The sequence below is a fragment of the Myxine glutinosa genome, chromosome 1 (genome assembly GCF_964187855.1).
Source record: "Myxine glutinosa chromosome 1, kmMyxGlut1.1, whole genome shotgun sequence".
In the NCBI taxonomy this organism is placed as follows: domain Eukaryota; kingdom Metazoa; phylum Chordata; class Myxini; order Myxiniformes; family Myxinidae; genus Myxine; species Myxine glutinosa.
In genome coordinates, this window is record NC_136261.1 from 367,361,291 (window position 1) to 367,383,103 (window position 21,813).

The following is a 21,813-nucleotide window of genomic DNA, read 5'->3' on the forward strand; positions in this document are numbered from 1 at the left end:
TCACCTCAATTTAAGTATGGAGCTATAGGTCCATCACGGACAGTGTGGATGACGTTTATGTTTTCTAACGTACAGTCATTGTTCTGAGAAGACCTCTAGCGATCTTTGCGTCAATAACGTGTGTAGGACCCACGTGATCGGATCACTGACTCAACCCTACGTCTCATAGACCCTGTAAGCCGTCGTATGCGTTGCTGTGGCAGGTTGTTCCATTCCCGATGTAATGCACGTTCCAATTCATCCAGATTGGCTATTGGAGGGACCATCTTCGCAATTTGTCGTCCCAACATGTCCCAAACGTGCTCGAGGGGGTTCAGGTTCAGGACAGGATTAGGGGGTGCTTAACTTAATTCTTTGTGTAGGGGTGCTTAACTTAATTCTTTGTGTATATATCAATGATCTGCCTCATTGTATCTTTCTCAATTAAGCATTTAGGCAGATGATTCAACAGATGGACTCAACAGGTGGACCCAGATGGAATTAAAGGAAGATCGAAGAGATATATGGAAATACTGTTGAATGCAGAGAATGAATGGGATGGTAACATAGAGAGTAACCCAGTTTTAGGACCGGCAGAGAAGATAACCGAGAAGGAAGTTGAGGAAGCGATAAAAGCAATGAAGCGTAGAAAAGTGGGAGGGCCGACGGGAGTTGTGGGAGATATGTTGAAGGCAGCGGGAAATTTGGGTGTGAAGAGAATGACAGAGATCTGCGATCTGGTGGTGAAAGAAGGCTGCATTCTCGTGGATTGGGAACTGAGTACCCTCGTCCCTCCATACAAGGGGAAAGGTGAGCCTCTGGTCTGTGGCTCGTATTGAGCGATAAAGTTATTGGAGCATGGAATGAAAGTATTGGAAAGGGTGTCGGAGAGGAGGATAAGGAAGAAAGTGAAGATTGATGAAATGCAGTTTGGATTTATGCCAGGAAGAGGAATGACAGACGTGCTTTTTATTGTGAGGCAGTTGCAGGAGAAGTACATGGAGAAGAGGAAGAAGTTGTTTCTTGGGTTTGTTGATCTGGAGAAAGCATTCGATAGGGTTCCACGTGAAGTAGTGAAATGGGTATTCAGGAAGTTAGGAGTGGAGGAATGGTTGATCAGAGTAGTGATGGCAATGTACAAAAGAGCGCGCACAGCTGTAAGGACGAAGGACGGGAACAGTGGTGAGTTTGAGGTGAAGGTGTGAGTGCATCAGGGGTCGGTACTAAGTCCACTACTATTTGTAGCTATGATGGAGGTGCTGGCTCGGAACGTAAAGGAGGATTTACTGTCAGAGTTCTTGTTTGCAGATGATCTGGTGTTGATTGCAGAAAGTATGGATGGACTGAAGGAGAAGATGAACAAGTGGAAGGAATGTATGCAGTCAAAAGGTCTGAAGGTGAATATCGGAAAAACGAAGGTGATAGCAAGTGGGAAAGCACGTGGTGAGGTGGAAAGAACTGGGAAAGGGCCGTGTGCTGTTAGCAGGAAGGGTGTCGGAGTGAATTCCATTCAAAGTACAATGTGCGCTGACTGGGTTCATCAAAAATGTAGTGGTTTGAGTGGGTCATTAACAAGTGTGGCAGCTACATTCAAGTGTAAGGTGTGCACAGAGGGAGCTGCAGATGGAGGAAATGTTGAGTTGGATCTTGGAGACGGCGTGAAGCTGGAAGGTGTGAAAACATTTTGTTACCAAGGAGACATGCTGAATGGAGAAGGTGGATCAGACTCGGCAATGGTTACTGGAGTGAGATGTGCAAGGAAGAAGTTTCGGGAACTGAGTGGCATGCTGACGAGATGGGGAGTGTCCTTAAAGCTGAAGGGAAAGGTGTATGCCGCATGTGTGAGAAGTGTTATGATTTATGGGAGCGAGACATGGGAAATGAACGTAGAGCAGCAACAAAGGTTGGAAAGTGTGGAAATGTGAATGGTTCAGTGGATGTGTGGAGTATCGTTGAGAGAGAGGAAGACAAATGATGAATTGCGAAAGATGATGGGAATAGAGCCTGTGATGGATGCTGTGAGGAGAAACAGTTTGAGATGGTTTGGTCATGTGTTGAGGAAGGATGAAAGTGACTGGTTGAGAAGAGTGATGGAAATGAATGTAGAAGGAAGTAGAGGACGGGGAAGACCAAGAAAGACTTGGCTAAAAATGGTCGAAGAAGAAATGCGGGCAAGGGGTTTAACAAGGGGAGATGCAGAAAATAGGGCAAAATGGAGAAGATTGTCATGGGGAGCGCAAGGCTAACCCCCACTCTTCCAGGGAAATGGCCTTAAAATGCCTGTTGTTGTTGTTGTTGTTGTTGTTGTTGTTGTTGTTGTACTCAACACTATATACTACCTACTCAGGAACCTTGTCTCCTCCTACCCATGACCAGTGGTGTCGAGAGCCAGCATGGGCCCCGAGGCAAATAACCTCGGGCCCCCACCCCCACCCTTTTTTTTTCCTTTTTTTTTTTGTATACAAGATCGATGCTCGTGAAAGAGCGAAGACGAATCACACAAAATAGTGCAGCGGCATAGCAAAAATTTAAGAAGAATTGTGCATTTTGTGATGGAAGCACCAAATTTGGCACAATGATAGAATGTTATATTTAGAACATTTTCAGATATGGAACCACTTTGAAATTCACCCAAGGTCGCCGCCATATTGGATTTCAAAATGGCGGCTTAAAAAATCTGTAACCCTTAGGGGGGGTGGCGGAAACAAATCCTACAGGCACAATTATTGCCCCATTCACCCTATATCTTTTCTAACATCAGTAGACACATTACAGCGGCGATTCTGAGCTCAAGGAAACATCTAGAGGTCTGGGGAGTGAAAAATTTGAAAATTTCGGCCAAAAATACCCCTAAAAGAGGTCATTTGGTGTCAAATTTCAGGGGGGGTCGTGTATTGTCCTGTAGATAAAACATGCTGGTCCGTTGATTAACCCCTAATTAAACGACTTTTTTGTTTGTTTGCTCCATCCAGGTTTCAATCATGTCGAAGCAGTTCAAGTTAGTTCATGTTACCAAGCATGTAACTTCAACGCCAAAGACGCCACTGGACTGGGAACTCTGTGTTCTGTGTCAAGTTGATATAGGAGAGTCCCTACAGTGTCCTGCTGTCACGAAAAGAACTGATGCAGGTGCTGGATACAAGACACTTGAAGACAATCTATCAGCATTCAATAAACTAGGCAAGCTGCCACAAGACGTGGACTTGCAACGACTGGATGAAGGCCAAGGGATAGCTGCCACTCTAGCTGCCCACCAAGCCAAGTGGCACAAGTCATGCAGGGTGAAATATAACACTACCAAGCTACAGCGGGTACAGAAGAGAAGTCATCCAGAGGGAAGCCCTATCCCCAGTACAATCACAGATAAGTACAAGCTTACTAGGTCTCAGGCAGCTTGTGTTGATAGCATATGCGACAATTTGTGCTTCTTCTGCCAGCAAGAGCTTGGTTTGGAGTTTCATCAAGCAGCGACATTGGAACTAGATAAACACGTTCGCAAGGCTGCAGAGTTTCTTCAGGATACCACTTTGTTAGCCCAACTGAGTGCTGGGGACATGGTCGCAAGAGAGGCCAAGTACCATAAGAAATGTTTGACATCCCTATACAACCGCGTGAGGGCAGCAAAAAAGCTTGCTGAGCAAAGCCAGAGCACGGTAGATGTCATTTCAGCAATAGTCCTTGCTGAACTGGTAATGTACATAGAGGAAACTGCTAAAGAAGAAGACACTGCTCCTGTATTCAAGATGGCAGACCTCACCAAGCTCTACACAATGAGAATGGAACAGTTCGGAGTTGTGCTGGAAACACGAGTCCATACAACCAGACTCAAGGAGCGTATCCTGGCACACTTCCCTGATCTGCAGGAGCACAGGCAGGGAAGAGATGTCCTGCTGGTGTTTCAGGAAGACATTGGCAGTGCATTAGCCAAGGCATGTCAACATGATATTGACAGTGATGTTGTGCACCTGGCACGAGCTGCAGGGATTATAAGGAAGGATATGTTCCAGTCATCTCAGCCTTTCAATGGGTCCTTCTCAAACAAATGTCAAGAAGAGTCTGTGCCACAACTGCTGCTGACAATGGTCTCCATGATTTTAGAGGGCGCAGGCATCAAAGATCAGGCATGTCAGTCATCGGCATCGGCGTCTGTGACAATAGCTCAACTTCTCAAATACAACAGTGTGAAGCATGAGAGGAGAGGTGCAGGCACAGACGTACGACACAGCATTAGTCAAGAGACTCCTTTGCCAATATATCTTGGCTTGATGCTTCAAGCCCATACGAGAAAGAGGGAACTGGTTGACACATTATCTGGACTAGGGATCAGCATTGCCTATGATAGAGTGCTACGGATCTCTGCAGAGCTGGGGAACGGGGTCTGTCAGCGCTTTCGGGCGGAGAAGGTGGTCTGTCCCCCAAAGCTCCGCGGTGGAGTGTTCACCACATCAGCTGTGGATAATATAGACCACAATCCCAGTTCCACGACAGCACACGACTCCTTCCACGGAACTGGTATTTCATTGATACAACATCCAGACTATGACAATCAGGGCACAGACCGAGGTATTGTCATCATCAGGGGTGTCTCAAATGTCAAGACTGTGGAGGACCTTCCACGGTATTACACAGATGTACAACCAGTTAGTTCACTTGCCAAAAGCCACCCTGTACCAGCTGGAACCCAGGCGTCGCTGCAGAGGAATCCTGCACAAGCTGAACTGGATAAAGAGAAGAGGTGGCTCCAGACTGTGAAGGATGCATGTGACAGTGGTGACACACAGAATCCAGGAAACATTTCTTGGGCTGCACATCACGCAGAGAACCAATCGGCCAAGGATACTAGTATCACAGTCACACCCACTGCCTTGCTTCCCCTCTTCCATGACCAAGCCCACTCAGTGCCAATGATCCGCCATGCCATGGATGTCGTGAAAGCAGCGATCAATGAGCTAAACCCTGGACAGATACCCGTCGTCACACTGGACCAACCACTTTATGCGATCGCCAAGCAGGTGCAATGGAACTGGCCAGACACACATGGTGAAGATCTCTTTGTGGTCATGCTGGGTGGTCTACACACAGAGATGGCAGCTTTGAAGACAGCAGGAGACTGGCTGCAAGGCAGCGGTTGGACACAGGCATTGGTTCAGGCAGAGATAGCAACAGCTGGCACAGCAGACTCCTTCTTGCGTGCAGCTCACGTCAGCCGTACAAGACGCGCCCACCAAGTAACTGTTGCTGCCCTACACATACTGCAGCATCGTGCATATGACATATACAACGAAAGAGCAACTGCAAGAGATGAGGAACCATTGGAGTTCGAGGCATGGTGTGACCAGAGAGCAGTGGCATGTCCACAGTTTCAGTACTGGGCCACTGTACTTAACCTGGAGCTCTGTATACTCCTCTACATACGTTCACTGAGAGAGTCCAACTTCACGCTGTACATGGACACCCTACCAGAGCTAGCTGCATGGTTCGCTGCATTGGACCATATCCACTATGCTCGCTGGTTACCCTGGTTACTTTCGTTACTCGTTACTCGTTACTCGTTCTGGCAAGAAAGAAACTCTTTGCAAAGAAATCTCGATCCATTGAAGCAATACCTCCAACACAGGCCGCCCTAGTACAACACGTGAAGAGAGCAACTTACCAGGGTGGACATTGTTGGGGACAGTCTCTTGTCCCACACTGCTATCTCCCATCACCATGCGACTGGGGGTGGGTGGACAATGACGGACAGTTCGATCCTCTGTGGACAACACTACCAGAAGCTGCCAAATCCTGCTATGAACTCATCTGTTGTGGGTGCGAAAACGGTTGCAGTGGGAGATGCAAGTGCAAGAAAGCGGCTCTGAAATGCACAGCACTGTGTGCCTGTGATGGTGACTGCTCACATTGAGTTGGAACTGTGACACTTGGCATGACTTGATGCAATACGCTCGCTAGTTCTCTTGCTGAACGTGTGTATACAATGTACGTAATATGGGATTATCAGTTGCTTATGTGCATTAAAACATATTTCAATACAACCATTCAATTCATTGACCTCAGAAATGTACATCTAGACACCAGAATCAAGTATCTAGCTGGCATAGAACCAGAGATATCGGTCAGCAGATTTTCGGAAGCCGCCATCTTGGAATCCAATATGGCGTCAGTAAATCAACTTCTAAGTAGAACCATTCAATTCCTTGACCTCAAGTTTGTACATCCAGACACTAAAATCAAGGCTGTAGCTGGTATAGAACCAGAAATATTTGTAATTAAAGATTTTTAAGCCGCCATTTTGAAATCCAATATGGCGGCCACATTGGGGTGAATTCCAAAGTGGTTCCATATCTGAAAATGTTCTCCATATAATATTCTATCATTCTGCCAAATTTGGTGCTTCCATCACAAAATGCACAATTGGTTTGCTATGCCGCTGCACTAAAAAGTCAAACCGACACATAAAACACAAAAATAAGGGGAGCGGTAGACAAGTTGGGGGGAGAGGGGGAAGGACACAAACAGAACATTTGAGAGCAAGGACATCGGCAGAAATGTGGGAGGGGGAGGGCTTGGGGTGAGTTGGGAGAGGTATAAAACACATGAACACTGCAAGGACTTCCAGGAAAGAAGTTGGAATTTAAAAAAAAGTGTATCTGGGGTGAATTAGCGGGGGTAGAAAAGATCAAGGTTTTGGATAATAATAATAATAATAAAGGAGTCTTATATAGCCCCATCAAGCAGAGTAAACTACCCTCATGGTGCTTTACATTATCATGCGAACGCACACACACCGCACACACACACACACACACACACACACACACACACACACACACACACACACACACACACACACACACACACACACACACACACACACAACATACACACACACAGACACACCTTCACTCTTGCCCTATTCCTCTCCCTCCCCATTCAAAACCCACAGATGTGTACTCCCCTTCCTCCTTCCCTCCCTCCCCCGCACATGTACACAGACATACTCTCGATCTCTGTCCCACCTCAAACCAAAGGGAAAACAGGACTTGGACTTTGAAAGACTTGTGAAACAGATCGGTTTTGAGGGAGATTTTAAAGGCAGGAAGAGAGTCAACATGTCGAACAGAGGAAGGCAAGTCATTCCAGAGCAGAGGTGCAGCAAAGGAAAAGGATTTCTCGCCAAACGACTTGGTGCCTGGTGCGCGGCGGCTCTAGGGTCATAGTCGTCACTTGAACGAAGCCGTCGCCGAGGTTCAGAGAGAGTGAGCAAATCGGAGAGATAGTGAGGTCCCGTTCCACACAATGATTTATAACATAGTGTGCAAATTTTGTATTGCACACGAGCAGAGACAGGCAGCCAGTGTAAAGATTCAAGAAGCGGAGTAACATGGTCAGACTTCTTCGCCTTACAGACAAGACGAGCGGCAGAGTTTTGAACCTTTTGTAACTTATCCAAGAGAAACTGAGGGCAGCCAGCATACAAAGAATTACAATAGTCTAGCCTTGAGAGGACAAGGGCACAGACCAGAGTTAGAGCAGCTTGAGGAGTAAGAAAGTGGCAAATGGATGCGATCTTTCGTAGCTGAAAGTATGCTGATTTGCAAGTTTGAAGTACTTGCTTGGAAAATGTCATGTTTGTCGAAAACCACACCAAGGTTCTTGGCCGAAGAAACAAAGTTTACATCGGTTTCACCAACATGAATAGTGGTAGGAAGTGAACATTGTAGAGGACATCTGTGCGATCTTACAATCATAAGACTCTGTTTTAGCATCGTTCAGCTGATTGCAGGAGGAGCTCCTAGTACTCCGATCAGAAATATATGACGTTTTTGCTTTCAGAATGATTTTTATGACGAGTCTTTTAGCTATGTTATACAACTGTTTATGGACTGTGAGGCCAGTCTTCAGCCACTGTCTTTCGGCACGTCGTCGTTCCTTTTTGGCAGCCCTGACTTCGTCGCTGACTGCGCTGAACCACGGAGTACTCCTGCGTCTGGGAACGGCGCGCCATGTCGCTGGAGCATGACAGTCCAACGCTGTGCGGAGGCAACAGTCGAGGTCTTCTGCAGTGACATAGGAACGGCCAGAGAGACGGGTGTGAAGGTCCTCTTTAAAGGTGGAACAGTCGATGGCACGAATGTTGCGGGCAGTGATGAAGGTGGGCTGAAGACGAGGAACAGCAATACTCAGGTGGCTGGTGACACAGAAGTGGTCTGAGGTGATAGCACAGGTCACTGACGTGGACTGCATCAACTGATCATCGCATCTGTGCACTAACCAATCCAGGATGTGTCCTTTAACATGTGTAGGTTGGGAGACAGACTGAGACAGACTAAAAGTAGAAAGGTCAATGATCTTTGAAGTGAGAGGATGTTGCGGTTGGTCGTAGTGGACGTTGAAATCTCCAAGAATCAAGACGAAACCAGGAAGAGTATTGCAGTAGTCGAGCAGATTAGGAAGCTGGGTCACGAACATAGAGTCAGTAAGCTTGTTTTTCCGGTTAGGTGGAGGTCGGTAGAGGCAGAAGAAATGAAGAGTGTTTTCTGACAGAGTGAAGGTGACATGGGCTAGATCATAGGATGAATGGTCGAACGAAAAAGTCGTGGTGAAGGAGACAAAGGGAGAGAAGTTGTCTCTGTAAATAACAGCCATGCCCCCACCCCTGGAGGAGCGAGGAATATGACTGCAGGGTGTATCCAGGTGGGGTGAGATCAGCACACCTCACTTCGTCGCCACTGGGTCGGAGCCAAGTTTCGGTCAGAAAAAGCACATCGATATCATTATCTTGAACAAAAGAGGTAATTTTGGTTCGCTTTTCAGGACTACTCACTGACTGAGCATTGAATAAGGTGATAGACAGGTCAGAACGGTGTTGTTTTGGTGCTGTGTAGGTTCTACAGGGATAGTTGAGGTTATTGAAGTTGACAGGGGACACTTTTTCGCAGGAATTATTAAAATGTGGGCCGGGCCGTCGCTGGTCACGAAGAGAAATCACAATCGGTATTTTTCTCTGCTTTCTCCTCCCGCCTCGCTTTGTGCGTTTTCTCGGGAGACCAACGCTGATTTCAAGTTCTCTGAGGCCTGACAGGAGTCCAGGAGTCAATCAAGTGGTGTTGGTTAAAGACAAAAGTTTTTGCCGCGTGTCGCGAATAGGCCTCGGGATGGAGGAGTTAGAGCGAATAGTCGAGCTCGGTACATGCAGCGTTGCGTGCAGAGGTGGGGAGAGCCGTGGGGAGAGCCATGGGGCATGCGATGGGCCGGGCGATGGGGCGTGCGATGGGGCGTGCGATGGGGCGTGCGATGGGACAAGTGGTGGGATGAGCGATGGGGCGGGCGATGGGGCGAGACGGGGAAAAGGACTGTCTTGAGAGGCGCACACCGGGGCCGCGTGAGGCTCAAAAAAAAAACATGGCGGGTACTTACAGTTCGAAATTTTCAACTTGGTGGCGAGAAAAACCAAAGTACTGCAAATCTCATGGGCAGACACGCCGCCATAAGTCAGGAAACGAAACAGGGATCCATCACAATCATTCACACAAAGCACAACACGACAGCACACGCTACATCCAACAGAATCGATCAAATACACAGGACGACCGACTCAGCTCAGCCTGCTAGGCGAATGACCCAGAAGTGAATAATGGAAGATGGATGGATGGATGGGGGAAGATAAGAGATGGTGGTGAACAACTGTTTTAAAGACCTGGAGGGAGGAGTGGGATTGAAGGGAGTGTGGGAGTTTGTTTCAGAGGTGGGAGAAAAGTGGAATGAAAGAGTGAAGGTGAGCAGAGCCTAGATTTTGGCAGTTTAACCATAAGAGGGTTGCTGGCAGATCTTGTGCGACCTGTGGGAATATTACGGGGACAGAGCACAGAGAGAGCTGGGGGAGCAAGGCCGGAGAGGAGTCGGTAAAAGACAGAAAGACCATCAACCTGCCTGCGGTGAGTGAGTGAAAGGCCCTCAGAGTTTGCTTCATCGCAGGAGATTCCAATGATTCTGAAAGCTTTGGTTTCAACAGCATGAAGCTGAGCTAGGTGTGAGGCAGGAGCAGCGGCCCAGAGGGGGGAACAGTATTCCATTGAGCTGCGGATGAAAGCCTTGTATGTGGTGAGGAGATCAGGTGTGCCAAGGAAGGACTTCGCACGATGGAGGATGCCCAGTCGGCGACTGGCTTTGGAGGCCAGCTTGGAAATGTGGTTTTCCCAAGAAAGATCATGGCAGATAGTGAGACCCAAAAGCTTGAGCGACAGAACATCTTGGAGAGGATTGTTGAGAAAGTAGATGGGAGGGTTTTCCAGTCGGTCTTTTTGGAGAGACATAGTAAGAGTGTGAGATTTGTCAGGATTGAAAGACATGTTCTTCTTCTTTGATCGAAGGCACGTGATATGTCAAGCGAGACAGCTCTGATTTCCTGTTTGGCATTGAGGACCTCTATCCATTGTTGAGACAGCAGAAGCAACATGTCCAGAGTAGAATGACCTGTTCTGAATCCAAAATGAAGATCAGAGATCAAGCCATTGGAGAAGATGAAGGATTTGATATCCGAAGCAATGATGGATTCCATGACTTTGCTGATAATTGGAAGCAGGCTGATTGGTCTGTAGTTGCAAGGATCTGTTTTTGCACCTTTTTGTGTAAAGCGGTAATGTTTGCTGATTTCCAAGATGCTAGCAGATGACCTTGAGCAAAAGAGAGGGTGAAAAGAACAGAGAGAGAGGGTGAAAAGAACAGAGAGAGAGGGTGAGATAGAGAGCTGCAGAGCAGGATTTTAGGACCCGTGGGCTGATGCCGTCTGGTCCAGTTGCACAATCGGAGTCAAGGTTTTACGAAAACCTCTCCACCTTGTCAGGAGAGAAGGACATAGAGTCCAGGAGCAGTTGGGTTCGACTGGGAAAGGTGGGAACAAAGAGAGTTGGGTTTGGGGCACAAGATTTTGAGGCAAACACGGAGTTGAGGCATTCGGCTTTGTCACTTGCGGTGTCAACTGTGTAGCCATTTGAGGTAAGGGAGGGGATGGAGGGGGAACAACAAACACCAGAAACGGATTTGACCAGACGCCACCAGGATTTGGAGGAAGGAGACAGGTTTGAGAGTTCAATCTTGAGTGTGGAGAGATAGTGTTTCCTGGCACTCCTGAGGGTAGACGCACACTAGTTCCGAGCTTGGTGGAAGGAACTGAGATCGCCTTCAGTTGGATTTGCCTTCCAAGAGGCAAAGGCAAGTTGTTTCAGGGCAACTGCCTCACCACAAGATTCAGTGTACCATGAACGGGAGGAAGGGTAAGACAACTGAAGACGAGATGGGATAAATCTGTGCATGAGAGACAGCAGCTTGCTTTGGAAGAATTCCCAGGAAGAATTGATGTCAGAGGCAGTAGAGGTGGGAGACCAGTCCAGATGATTGATGTCTGCTTGCAGACCGTGCCAGTCAGCCTGAGTGAAATGCCAGATTCCTCGGCGCTGAGGAGGCTCTCTGAGAATGGCCAGAGAGATGTCCACTTTAACAAGCACATGATCAGAAGAACGGATTGGAGCAGCAGACATTTGCAGGGAAGTTTGTCATAACCAAGTCCAGAAGAGAAGATACTCCATTGAATGCGATACGGGTCAGGAAATTGACAGATTGTGTCAGTCCCAATGAGTCGCAGAAGTCCTTTGCTGAAGTGCCATGGCTGGTGAGAGAGGAACCCACACCCAGCCAGGTGGCATTGTGACAGTTGAAGTCACCACATGAGAGAGTTTGGATGATGAGAAGAGAGAGTTTGGATAAGTTTGTCGAAGTTGGTCCATGTTGTCCGACAGCGAAAGGTAAATGGAGTCTTCACTGTTTGGAGGATGGTACAGAACACATATGAACAAAAGGTGGGAGCGGAGAGGAAGCCGTAGCCAGAGGTACTCCTGGGGGTGGGGTGGAGAGAGGGCAGTGCAAGGAGAGTGAGGAAGAGTTTTTGATTAAAAAAAATATCCACCCCACCACCAGGACGAGGCTCAGCTCTATCATACCGGAGGAGGGAGTAACCAGGAAGAGATATTAAGGAATCAGAGACATCTTGAAGGAGGAAAGTTTCTGTTAAGCAATCAAGTCTGTTTTGTCAGAAGCAACCTGAATGGAGAGATCAATCAGGTTTGAGCGAAGGCCCCGGATGTTTGAGGTCCATACTGTTAATGAGGAGAGAGGGGGAGCATCGGGTGCAGGACAGGGGAGGGGTAGTGTCAGATGAAGGATGAGAGGGGGAGGTAGGAAGAGCAGTTGTTAGTGTGTCAGAGATTACAGAAGAGTTACAAGAAAGGGAAGGATGACGAGGACAAAAGGTTTGATGGTGATGGGATGAGGCACAGTGAGGGGTTGTTTGAGGGGGGGCAAAGGAAAGTAGAAGGTTGGGGGAGGTGGAGGTATGAGATAAAAGGGAGATGAAGTGGGGAGGAGGCAGCTTTGAGGAGGAGGTGGGAGGAGGGAGAATTTGGGAGGGATAATTGGGGGGGGGGGGGGGAGATTTGAAGGGGAGGGGTTGGGGGGAGTTTAGGAGGGGAGGGGCAAGGAGGGAGATTTGGAGGGGAGGGACAAGGGGGGAGATTTGGAGGGGAGGGACAAGGGGGGAGATTTGGAGGGGAGGGTCAAGGGGGGAGATTTGGAGGGGCAAGGAGGGAGGTTAGGAGGGGACGGGCAAGGGGGGAGTTTAGGGGGGGAGGGGCAAGGGGGAGATTTGGAGGGGAGGGACAAGGGGGAAGATTTGGAGGGGAGGGGCAAGGGGGGAGATTTGGAGGGGCAAGGAGGGAGGTTAGGAGGGGACGGGCAAGGGGGGAGTTTAGGGGGGGAGGGGCAAGGGGGGAGTTTAGGAGGGGAGGGGCAAGGGGGGAGATTTGGAGGGGAGGGGCAAGGGGGGAGATTTGGAGGGGAGGGGCAAGGGGGGAGTTTAGAAAGTGGATGATTAATGAAAGATGAACATTTAGAACAAATTGGGTTTATTGTGATTTTCAAGTTAGCGATCCGTTTAAGAACGATGGAGCAGGGGTGGAATGAATGAGACTTTAGAGCATGTCGTGAGAAATAATTATAAGAGATTGAATATTTTTTTGAATTGGAATGCGTTGGAGAGGAAATTGAAAGGAGCCTTTTAAATAGGAAGAAAAACAGCGTGTTGTAATAAACCACTGAATAAAACACTGCGGGGGAAAGTCTAAACATACTTAAACAGAACCGTGAAGAACAATCTTATATTCACAAAGATACCAACGGGGAGATGGCCTTGAGGGACAACCATGAGTCACGTGAACAGGGGAAAAGGTGGAAGGCAAGGGGATCATGTGGACAGAGGTGCACAATGGGACAAAAGCACATGAGGAGAAAGGGAAATAAAAGTTTTTTTTGTTGTTTTTTTTTGTTTTTTGGGGGGTGGGGTGGGGGTGGGGTTACAAGGTTAGACAAAGAGTAGATGTTCAGGGAAGGTTGGAGGAGAAGGGAAAATCTAAAAACGTCGCAAAAACAGCGAAGGAAGGAACAAACTTTGACGGGGAAAGCCTGAGGCAAGGCCGCAACACACACAGCAAACAGAAACGATTAATTTATGAAAGATTAACACAGAGAAACTTCCAAGAGACACACTATGGTTCACACCCCGAAAGATAAATGCAGTTTCGACAAAATACAATTTTGACCAATGACTTAACTTTGAAAATGTGGAGATCGTGTACAGCTTCGAAAATTCGTGACGTCGTCTCCAAGATCTCGCGAGATCTCTCAAATCTTTATCGTTTATCTCTTTTATAACTTTTTAAGGAACTTTCTTGAATGTAAAACAAAAAACTTTTTAAAAACAAATGGTCACTTTTATTTTGCCGTTTGATCGAAAATAGAGGAGATAGCGGGATGTTCGGACCGATCGAGTCAATTCGCACACTCGACTATTTAACACTATTTCTCCCTAACATGAGAAGAAGATGAAAACGTGAGAAGATGATTGATTATAATTTTTGGACAAAGCGGATACAAACGCATTTCTTTGTAACGCTCATTTCTGGTTAATAACCATTTTCTGTAAAATTTGAAACAGCACCATTAACAGCAGCGAATGTTGTTTTGTTTCGGCAAGAAAAAACAAAATCAGCTTCTGGGTTTAAACGTAACGATGAGGAAATGAGGATCAGCCAATGAGGGGTTTGGTTTCATTTTACTGTTTAAAAAACATAATAGGAGAAGCTCGGGCCCCGAGGCAGTGACTCCCGCCCTCCCTGAGACCTTCCCTCGATTTCTCTGCCCGTGACCATTCAAGTACCACTCTCAATCAGGACCTGGAGAGTGTGATGAACTGGGGAAAAGACTGGCTTGTTGCTCTCAACCAGAAATGACCCACTTGTCTGCTTGTATTTACTTCAAGAGCACCTTGTTTTCCGACCCTGTCTATGGATTCTTCACCTTTGCAGGAACTCCCTGTTATCTGTCGGCTTGAATTGGATATCAGCTCAAACCTCAGCTGGGAAAAGTACATCCCTGGTGAGCTGAAAGCACATCACAGCACCTTGGCAGCTTATTTCGTGCTCGGCGATACCTTTCTCAAGCTGCTTTGCTCCATCTATACAAGGCCACTGTACGTCCTGTCATGGAGTATCATTGCCATATTTGGGCTGGTGTGCCGGCCTGTCACCTTTCTCTTAATGACAGAATCCAGCAGCATGCTGCCATTCTGGTGGGACAGGAGTTGGCATCATCCTTGGAACCTCTCTCATTCTGCCGCTTTGTTGCGACAGATATTTCAACGGAATGTGCTCTGAGGGTCCATCAGGTTCTTCCACCCGAGCATTCTTTCAGTCACTCAACACATCTTTTTCCCATCCATACACTATATCTGTCCCAAGGAGTAAGACGATAAGGTATTCTTCTTTTTATTTTTCCCCACAAGGCATTACTCTGGAGCAGCTTACCTGCATCCTGCTTTCCCCTCTATCTCAAGCTTCCTCGATTCAAGAGGAATGTCAATAGACGTCGAATATCTATACTTTCCTTTGTGTAGGCCTTGAGTAACCTGAAAGTTTTTGTCGCAGGTGATATGTCTTAAAAATATATATTGATGTGCATTGAGATTACGTACCCCAATTGGCACCGCCAAACCATTTGGCACCAAAAGGAAACACGTTTGTGAAAGAGCGAGAACCCTGCTTCCGGAACAATTGATGTCAGGAGTGGGAATCAAATATGGGACGCTATCGGCGGTGCCCCAAAAATTGTAAGGAGCGTCGGGTGAAATTGTACTTCAAAGAATTATACAGCTCTGTCAAGCCAAGGTGACCAGGACCTGGTGGTCTAATTTAGGAGGAAATGGGGGATCGAATCTCCCAGGTAGCTGCATATCAATGTAACATTGTGGGAGATGGACCAGGAGGGGCTGCAGTAGAGGTGCCAATAGCGATCAGGATCCAACCTTCTCCTCCCCTCTCTAACCTCCCCCCCACCCCTAACCAGCCCCTGGAAAAGGCAGCGCTAATAGCATGGAATAGTGTCCGGAAGTGACCAGGAGATGTTGTTGATTAGTCAACTAATGGCACAGATGACGATGAAAATTGAGGAGGGACAAGGTGGCTGGCATAAGGCATGACATGCATGTGGGGCAGGCATAGGAAAAGGCTGATATGATGGCTATGGGAATGAGATAGCCGCAACGCTCGAGGCAGTATGGGGAAAGTTGAGTCATACCAACATAATCATAAGACTTTAAACAAACAAACAAACAAACAAATACCTATTTGGGGTGGGAACCCACCCCCCCCCCCCTTCCCTCCCCCAAACCCGTGTACCACATCAGACCTAAATTTTTCGAATGCCTTGAACAAACATTGGTACAACACGGATGATGAAGGTTGTGGGGAAGTTTCATCGATATAATGTGTGTAGTTTCAGAGGAAAAAGGAAATTCCTATTTTGGGAGGGGGGGGGGGGGGGGGTCAAACCTGTATCCACTTTGACCCCGGTAAGCCCCCTTATACCCAGATTTGTTTTTAATGCCGTGAGCAAACTTCACTGACAACATAACAAATATAATTTGTGCCAAGTTTTGTCACAATCCGTTCAGCGATTTCGGAGAAGAAGTTGCAAGTGTTTACGGACTGACTGACGGACGACGCACCATCGCATAAGCTCCCATGAACTTCGTTCCAGGTGAGCTAAAATGAAATGGAATGGATAAAGGCAAAGAAGAATGATTATAGACAAGCAAGAGGGCAAAGAATGTTGAGGAGAAGATCATGAAATGTGTAGAAACAATGTGTAAAGATCGGGATAACGCATGGCAGGTGCAGGTGGAGAGGATATGACCGATCAAAGCGAACCACGACGAGGTGAAACTGTGTAAGCTGGAGCGAATGCATGATGTGGAAGGGTGCGTGCCGAGGTTTGGTGGAATAAATAAATATTATTTTTATTTTTATTTTTATACAGAATCGAGGCTCGTGTAAGAGCAAACGCATTGAACATGAAAACGCACAGACACATAAAACATACAATGAAGGGAGCGGGAGACAAAAGGGAGAGGGAATCACACAAGCACAACAACAGTAGAAAACAAGGACGTCGGTAGATCTGTGGAAGGGGAAGTGCTGGGGAAGACGGATGACTACACGGTATAAAGCAAATAAACACGACTCGGCATTTCACTACTAGGAATTTCAGGAAAGACGTTGGGAATTCAAAGAGGCGGATTTGGGGAGTTTTAACGGGGATTGAAAGAATCAAGGTTTTGGATGGGGGACGACAAGAGATGGTGGTGAACACCTGTTTTAAAGACCTGGAGGGAGGAGAGGGATTGAAGAGAGTGTGGGAGTTTTTTCCAGAAGTGGGGAAAAAGAGGAATAAAAGAGTGAAGGTGAGCAGAGAGTCTTGATTTTGGCAGTTTCACCAGAAGAGGGCTGCTGGCAGATCTTGTGCGTCCTGCAGGAATTTTGGGGGGATAGAGCAGGGGGAGCTAGGCCGGAGAGGAGTCGGTAGAAGATGGAAGGACCACCAACCTGCCTGCAGTGAGAGAGAGAAAGGCTCTCAAAATCAGCTTCATCGCGGGAGATTTTGGTTTCAACCACGTGAAGCTGAGCTAAGTGTGATGCAGGAGCACCGACCCAGAGGGGAGAGCGGTATTCCATTGAGCTGCAGATGAAAGCTTTGTATGTGGCGAGTAGCTCAGAAGTGCCCAGAAAGGACTTCGCACGATGGAGGATGCCCAGTCGCGACTGCCTTTGGATCCGGGCTTCGTTGGAGTGCCGAGCCTGAGTGTAACGGAGTGTGTGCCACAAGCGTGCAGAGTGGAGTGTATGAGCGAGCGAGGGTAGGGGTCATGCACCGACTCAGATGGGGGTAACCCTTACCTTGACTGAGGGGAGGGCTGAGGTTACCGAGCGGGAAATATTTTAAAAGCAAGTATGTTCTGGTCCTGTGCGCGGGAGATTAAAAAGAACAGGTGTGTAATCCGTACAGGACCAAGGGAGGTCACATTTCAAGGCACTTCATGTCACTGTGTGTTAACAGTTCATGTCAGGCAAAACGCCCATGTGCAGATGATTGAAAATTAATTTCCCAAGGAATAGTGTGCGGCTGAGTGTGCGCGGCACAAATGGCAAATTCAGCTGTGTGATCTCAGCGGGATGGCTCATATGTAAAGTTGTGTGTAAACTATCATGGAGTGATCCATGTTTGTGAATAGAGTGAGATTGACTGTGGAGTGTGAATTGTGTGATCGTGTGATTAAATGGTGTGCGAGTGATCGTGAGATGGCCGGTGTGTGTAAGTTGTGTGCGCTGGTCTGTGAGGCGATTTGGGGATGTACCGGATGTACCAGATGTACCACGGTGCGAGAGTGGGCGTGGTGAAAGTTACGGAGCTGTGCGTATGAGCAGTGGATGTGGAGAACACGTCGGGGTTCCTGAAGGAAATCCGCCGAATGTCAGTGCGAAAATTTAAATTAATGGGCAGGCTATGGTTGTACCGCCTAATTCTTCCACAGGGGGAGCTTACATTGGATATAACATTTTGTGCGGAAGCGGATTAAAAGCTGGAACACCAGAGCAATCGCTGCTGTTTTAGAACGCGCTGATCATGCGAGGAGAAGCTGCCGACCTGTTCATGCCATGGAAGGATCACCTGCCAAGATCAATTGTGTTGACAGGTTTGGCGGTCTCAATCGGTGTCAGTAATTGCTTATCTTCCCATGAGGCCGCGAACCTATCCACGGCATGGCGACCTGCAGGTTCAGAGGTTGGGGTGGGCCCGAGAAGTCCCAATCGTGATGCACCCCAAACCACAAACCCCAAGATCAATTGTGTTGACAGGTTTGGCGGTCTCAATCGGTGTCAGTAATTGCTTATCTTCCCATGAGGCCGCGAACCTATCCACGGCATGGCGACCTGCAGGTTCAGAGGTTGGGGTGGGCCCGAGAAGTCCCACTCGTGATGCACCCCAAACCACAAACCCCAAACTCAAAACCCCAAACCCCAAACCCCGCATCTGCAACAATATTTTCACTCTGTCTGCTGCTTTGGAGTCAAACAAAATAGAAAATCATTCCAAACCGGAAAAAGTACTGTTTATAATGACATCATAAAGGACACAAACAACAGGCACAAATAACTAAAGTGGCGTGTTCGATAGAGTGATGTAATATACACTGTGCAATGCCAGAAAATTCCAGAAATTTAAAAAAATGAATTTTCCAATCTTTATTTTTTGTAAATTGAATTAAATACTTGAACACTGTTGAACACAAATCACCTTCTTGTTACTTCCACGAACTTCCAGTTTAGCATGACTTGAGTATGTTAAATAGGGTGATGTATAAGGGTGAGGTAGAAGACTGCTTCAAAGACTGCTTCAATAGTGCTTAACATCCGGAAGTTTTCTTTTTAACAATCTTTAACTTAATTATTAACTTACCTGGAACGAAATTCTGGGGACCTTATGTGGTGGCACGTCCATCCGTCTGTCACTCCGGAAACATTTCTCCACAACCACTGATGGGATTGTGATCAAACTTGGCACAAATGATATTTGTTATGTTGGGACTAAGGTTTGTTCACGGCATTGAAAAAAAATCTGCCCCTTTGGGGTTCAACGGGGGCCTGGGGGGGGGGGGGGGTTTAGGGGCCGCCCTCCAAAATAGGTATTTGCTTTCTTCTCAGAAACTAAACATACAATTCCAATGAAACCACAACATTTTGTTCATGACCCATGAGGTACCAACGTTTGTTCACGGCATTTACAAAATGGTAATCAATGGTGGAGGGGGTGGGGGGGGGGCAAGGGGATAGGTTGCCCCCCCCCCCAAATAGTTTTTTTTGGTTTGTTTGTTCAAATTCTGCGATTACGTTAGTATGATTGTACATGCTACCGTATCTTCTAGCATCCATTGAAATTGGTTAAAAACGCCATGATTTAGTTTAAAATACCTTTAGTCAGTGTAGTATATGGCTTTGTTCTACCAGGTGAGCACACAGGGTTATTGCCCCAATGTTTATATTTGAATTTAAGAATACATTCATGACGTAACATGTTCTACGAACTCTCAAGATGGTTATCAATCCCATTTCCCTGCAAACGACTGATGCTGATTTGTACACAGGTGATGTCTATCCTTTAAAGGTGGAAGGTAGACAACACAAGAATGATTCATCTGTCACAGAAGATTCAAAATGTGCTTCTGCAAAGGAAGGTTCAGATGATATTCACATGACAAACGGAAGTGCTTCCTGTTTTGCAACTGGTGAGTGGAAATGTAAAAAATGTTAAAAAAAAAAAAAATTTCGGAAAAGTGTTAAATATTTTGCATTTTGATTTTGACAAAAAAGGAAGTTTTTTTGTTTGTTTGTTTCTGTAGGACAATCCAGAAGTAATATGGGACAAATAAGGTCCAGTCGCAGCATGACAGTGAAGAAGAAGCATTTTTTGAAGAAAGAATCACAACGTCAAGGCTCACTTCCTATAAAATACAAGTTCATGTCTGGGCCTCGCAACACCAAGATCAATATTAAATTAAACAAAAACAAAAAGGTTGTAGAAAGGGGAATACGTTACAAGTGTAATGTGTGCAGAATGGATTTTGCTTCAACGAGTAACATCAAAATACACATGAGGATCCACACTGGAAAACATCCCCACAAGTGCTCTGTCTGTGATAAAGGTTTCTCTCATTGCAGCCATTTGAAAAGGCATATGAAGATCCATAAAGGAGAGCGTCCTCACAAATGCTCGATATGTGATAAAGGTTTCTCTCGAAAAGACCATTTGAAATCACACATGAGGATCCACACAGGAGAGCGACATCACAAATGCTCGATATGTGATAAAGGTTTCTCTCGAAAAGACCATTTGAAATTACATATGATGATCCATACAGGAGAGCGACATCACAAATGCTCGATATGTGATAAAGGTTTCTCTCACAAAGGCGATTTGAAAAAACATATGAGGATCCATACAGGAGAACGACCTCACAAATGCTCGATATGTGATAAAGGTTTCTCTCACAAAGGCGATTTGAAAAAACATATGAGGATCCACACAGGAGAGCGACCTTACAAATGCTCGATATGTGATAAAGGTTTCTCTCGTAGCAACCATTTGAAATCACATACGAGGATCCATACAGGAGAGCGTCTTCACAAATGCTCGATATGTGATAAAGGTTTCTCTCAAAAAAGCGATTTGAAATCACATATGAGGATCCATACAGGAGAGCGACCTTACAAATGCTCGATATGTGATAAAGGTTTCTCTCGTAGCAACCATTTGAAATCACATACGAGGATCCATACAGGAGAGCAACCTCACAAATGTTCGATATGTGATAAAGGTTTCTCTCGAAAAGACCATTTTAAATTACATATGAGGATCCATACAGGAGAACGACCTCACAAATGCTCGATATGTGATAAAGGTTTCTCTCGAAAAGACCATTTGAAATTACATATGAGGATCCATACAGGAGAGCGCCCTCACAAATGTTCAATATGTGATAAAGGTTTCTCTCAAAAAGTCAGTTTGAAAACGCATATGAAGATCCATACATGAGAATTGAAATCTTAAATACCAGGATATGACAAATGAGGTTAACAGGATTTCGAAATTGAAGAAACATGAAATTGTACCAGTGATAGTCGGGGCAACAGCGAATACGAGTGATCAAGAAAACCCGAACTGAGTAGGTAATTATTTATTTTTTTGTATACAAGATCGAGGCCCGTGTAAGAACGAACATTAATCACAAAAAAACAAACTGACACATAAAACATGATAAAGGGAGCGGGAGACAAGACAGAGAGCAGGGACATCGGGAGATCTGTGGTAGGGAGAGGGCATGAGGGGGGGGGGCATGCATGGGAAGGGTTGGTGGGAGAGGTAAAAAAAAATAATACATTGACACTGCAAGGACTTCCAGAAAAGAAGTTGGTATTTCAAAAAAGTGTATCTGGGGTGAAATTAGCGGGGGTAGAAAAGATCAAGGTTTTTGATGGGGGAAGATAAAAGATGGTGGTGAACAGCTGTTTTAAAGACCTGGAGGGTGGAGTGGGATTGAAGAGAGTGAGGGAGTTTGTTCCAGAGGTGTGAGAAAAGAGGAATGAAGGTGTGAAGGTGAGCAGAGAGGCTTGGTTTTGGCAGTTTCACCAGAAGAGGGTTGCAGGCTGATCTTGTGCGACCTGTAGGAATATTTGGGGGACAGCCCAGAGAGAGCTGGGGGAAAGCAAGGCTGGAGAGGAGTCGGTAGAAGACAGAAGCACCACCAACCTGCCTGCGGTGAGTAAGTCAAAGGCCCTCCGAGTTAGCTTCATTGCGGGAGATTCCAATGATTCTGAAAGCTTTGGTTTCATCAGC

At 46.5% G+C, this 21,813-nt stretch overlaps 1 protein-coding gene across 3 annotated transcripts in view; it reads left to right on the plus strand.

Moving 5' to 3' along the window:
• Window positions 1-21,341, plus strand: part of LOC144889522 (uncharacterized) — a 37,538-nt gene extending 16,197 nt beyond the window's left edge. For 2 of the 3 annotated variants that reach the window (XM_078770081.1, XM_078770080.1), the window contains one exon: window positions 2,952-6,167. In XM_078770081.1, the coding sequence (XP_078626207.1) occupies window positions 2,952-5,606 (2,655 nt within the window). In that variant the 3' untranslated portion in view covers window positions 5,607-6,167. Of the gene's footprint in view, window positions 1-2,951; window positions 6,168-19,564; window positions 19,706-19,819 lie in introns of those variants that run through there. The other variant, XM_078770082.1, reaches the window with a different exon arrangement.
• The last annotated feature ends 472 nt before the right edge of the window (window positions 21,342-21,813 follow it).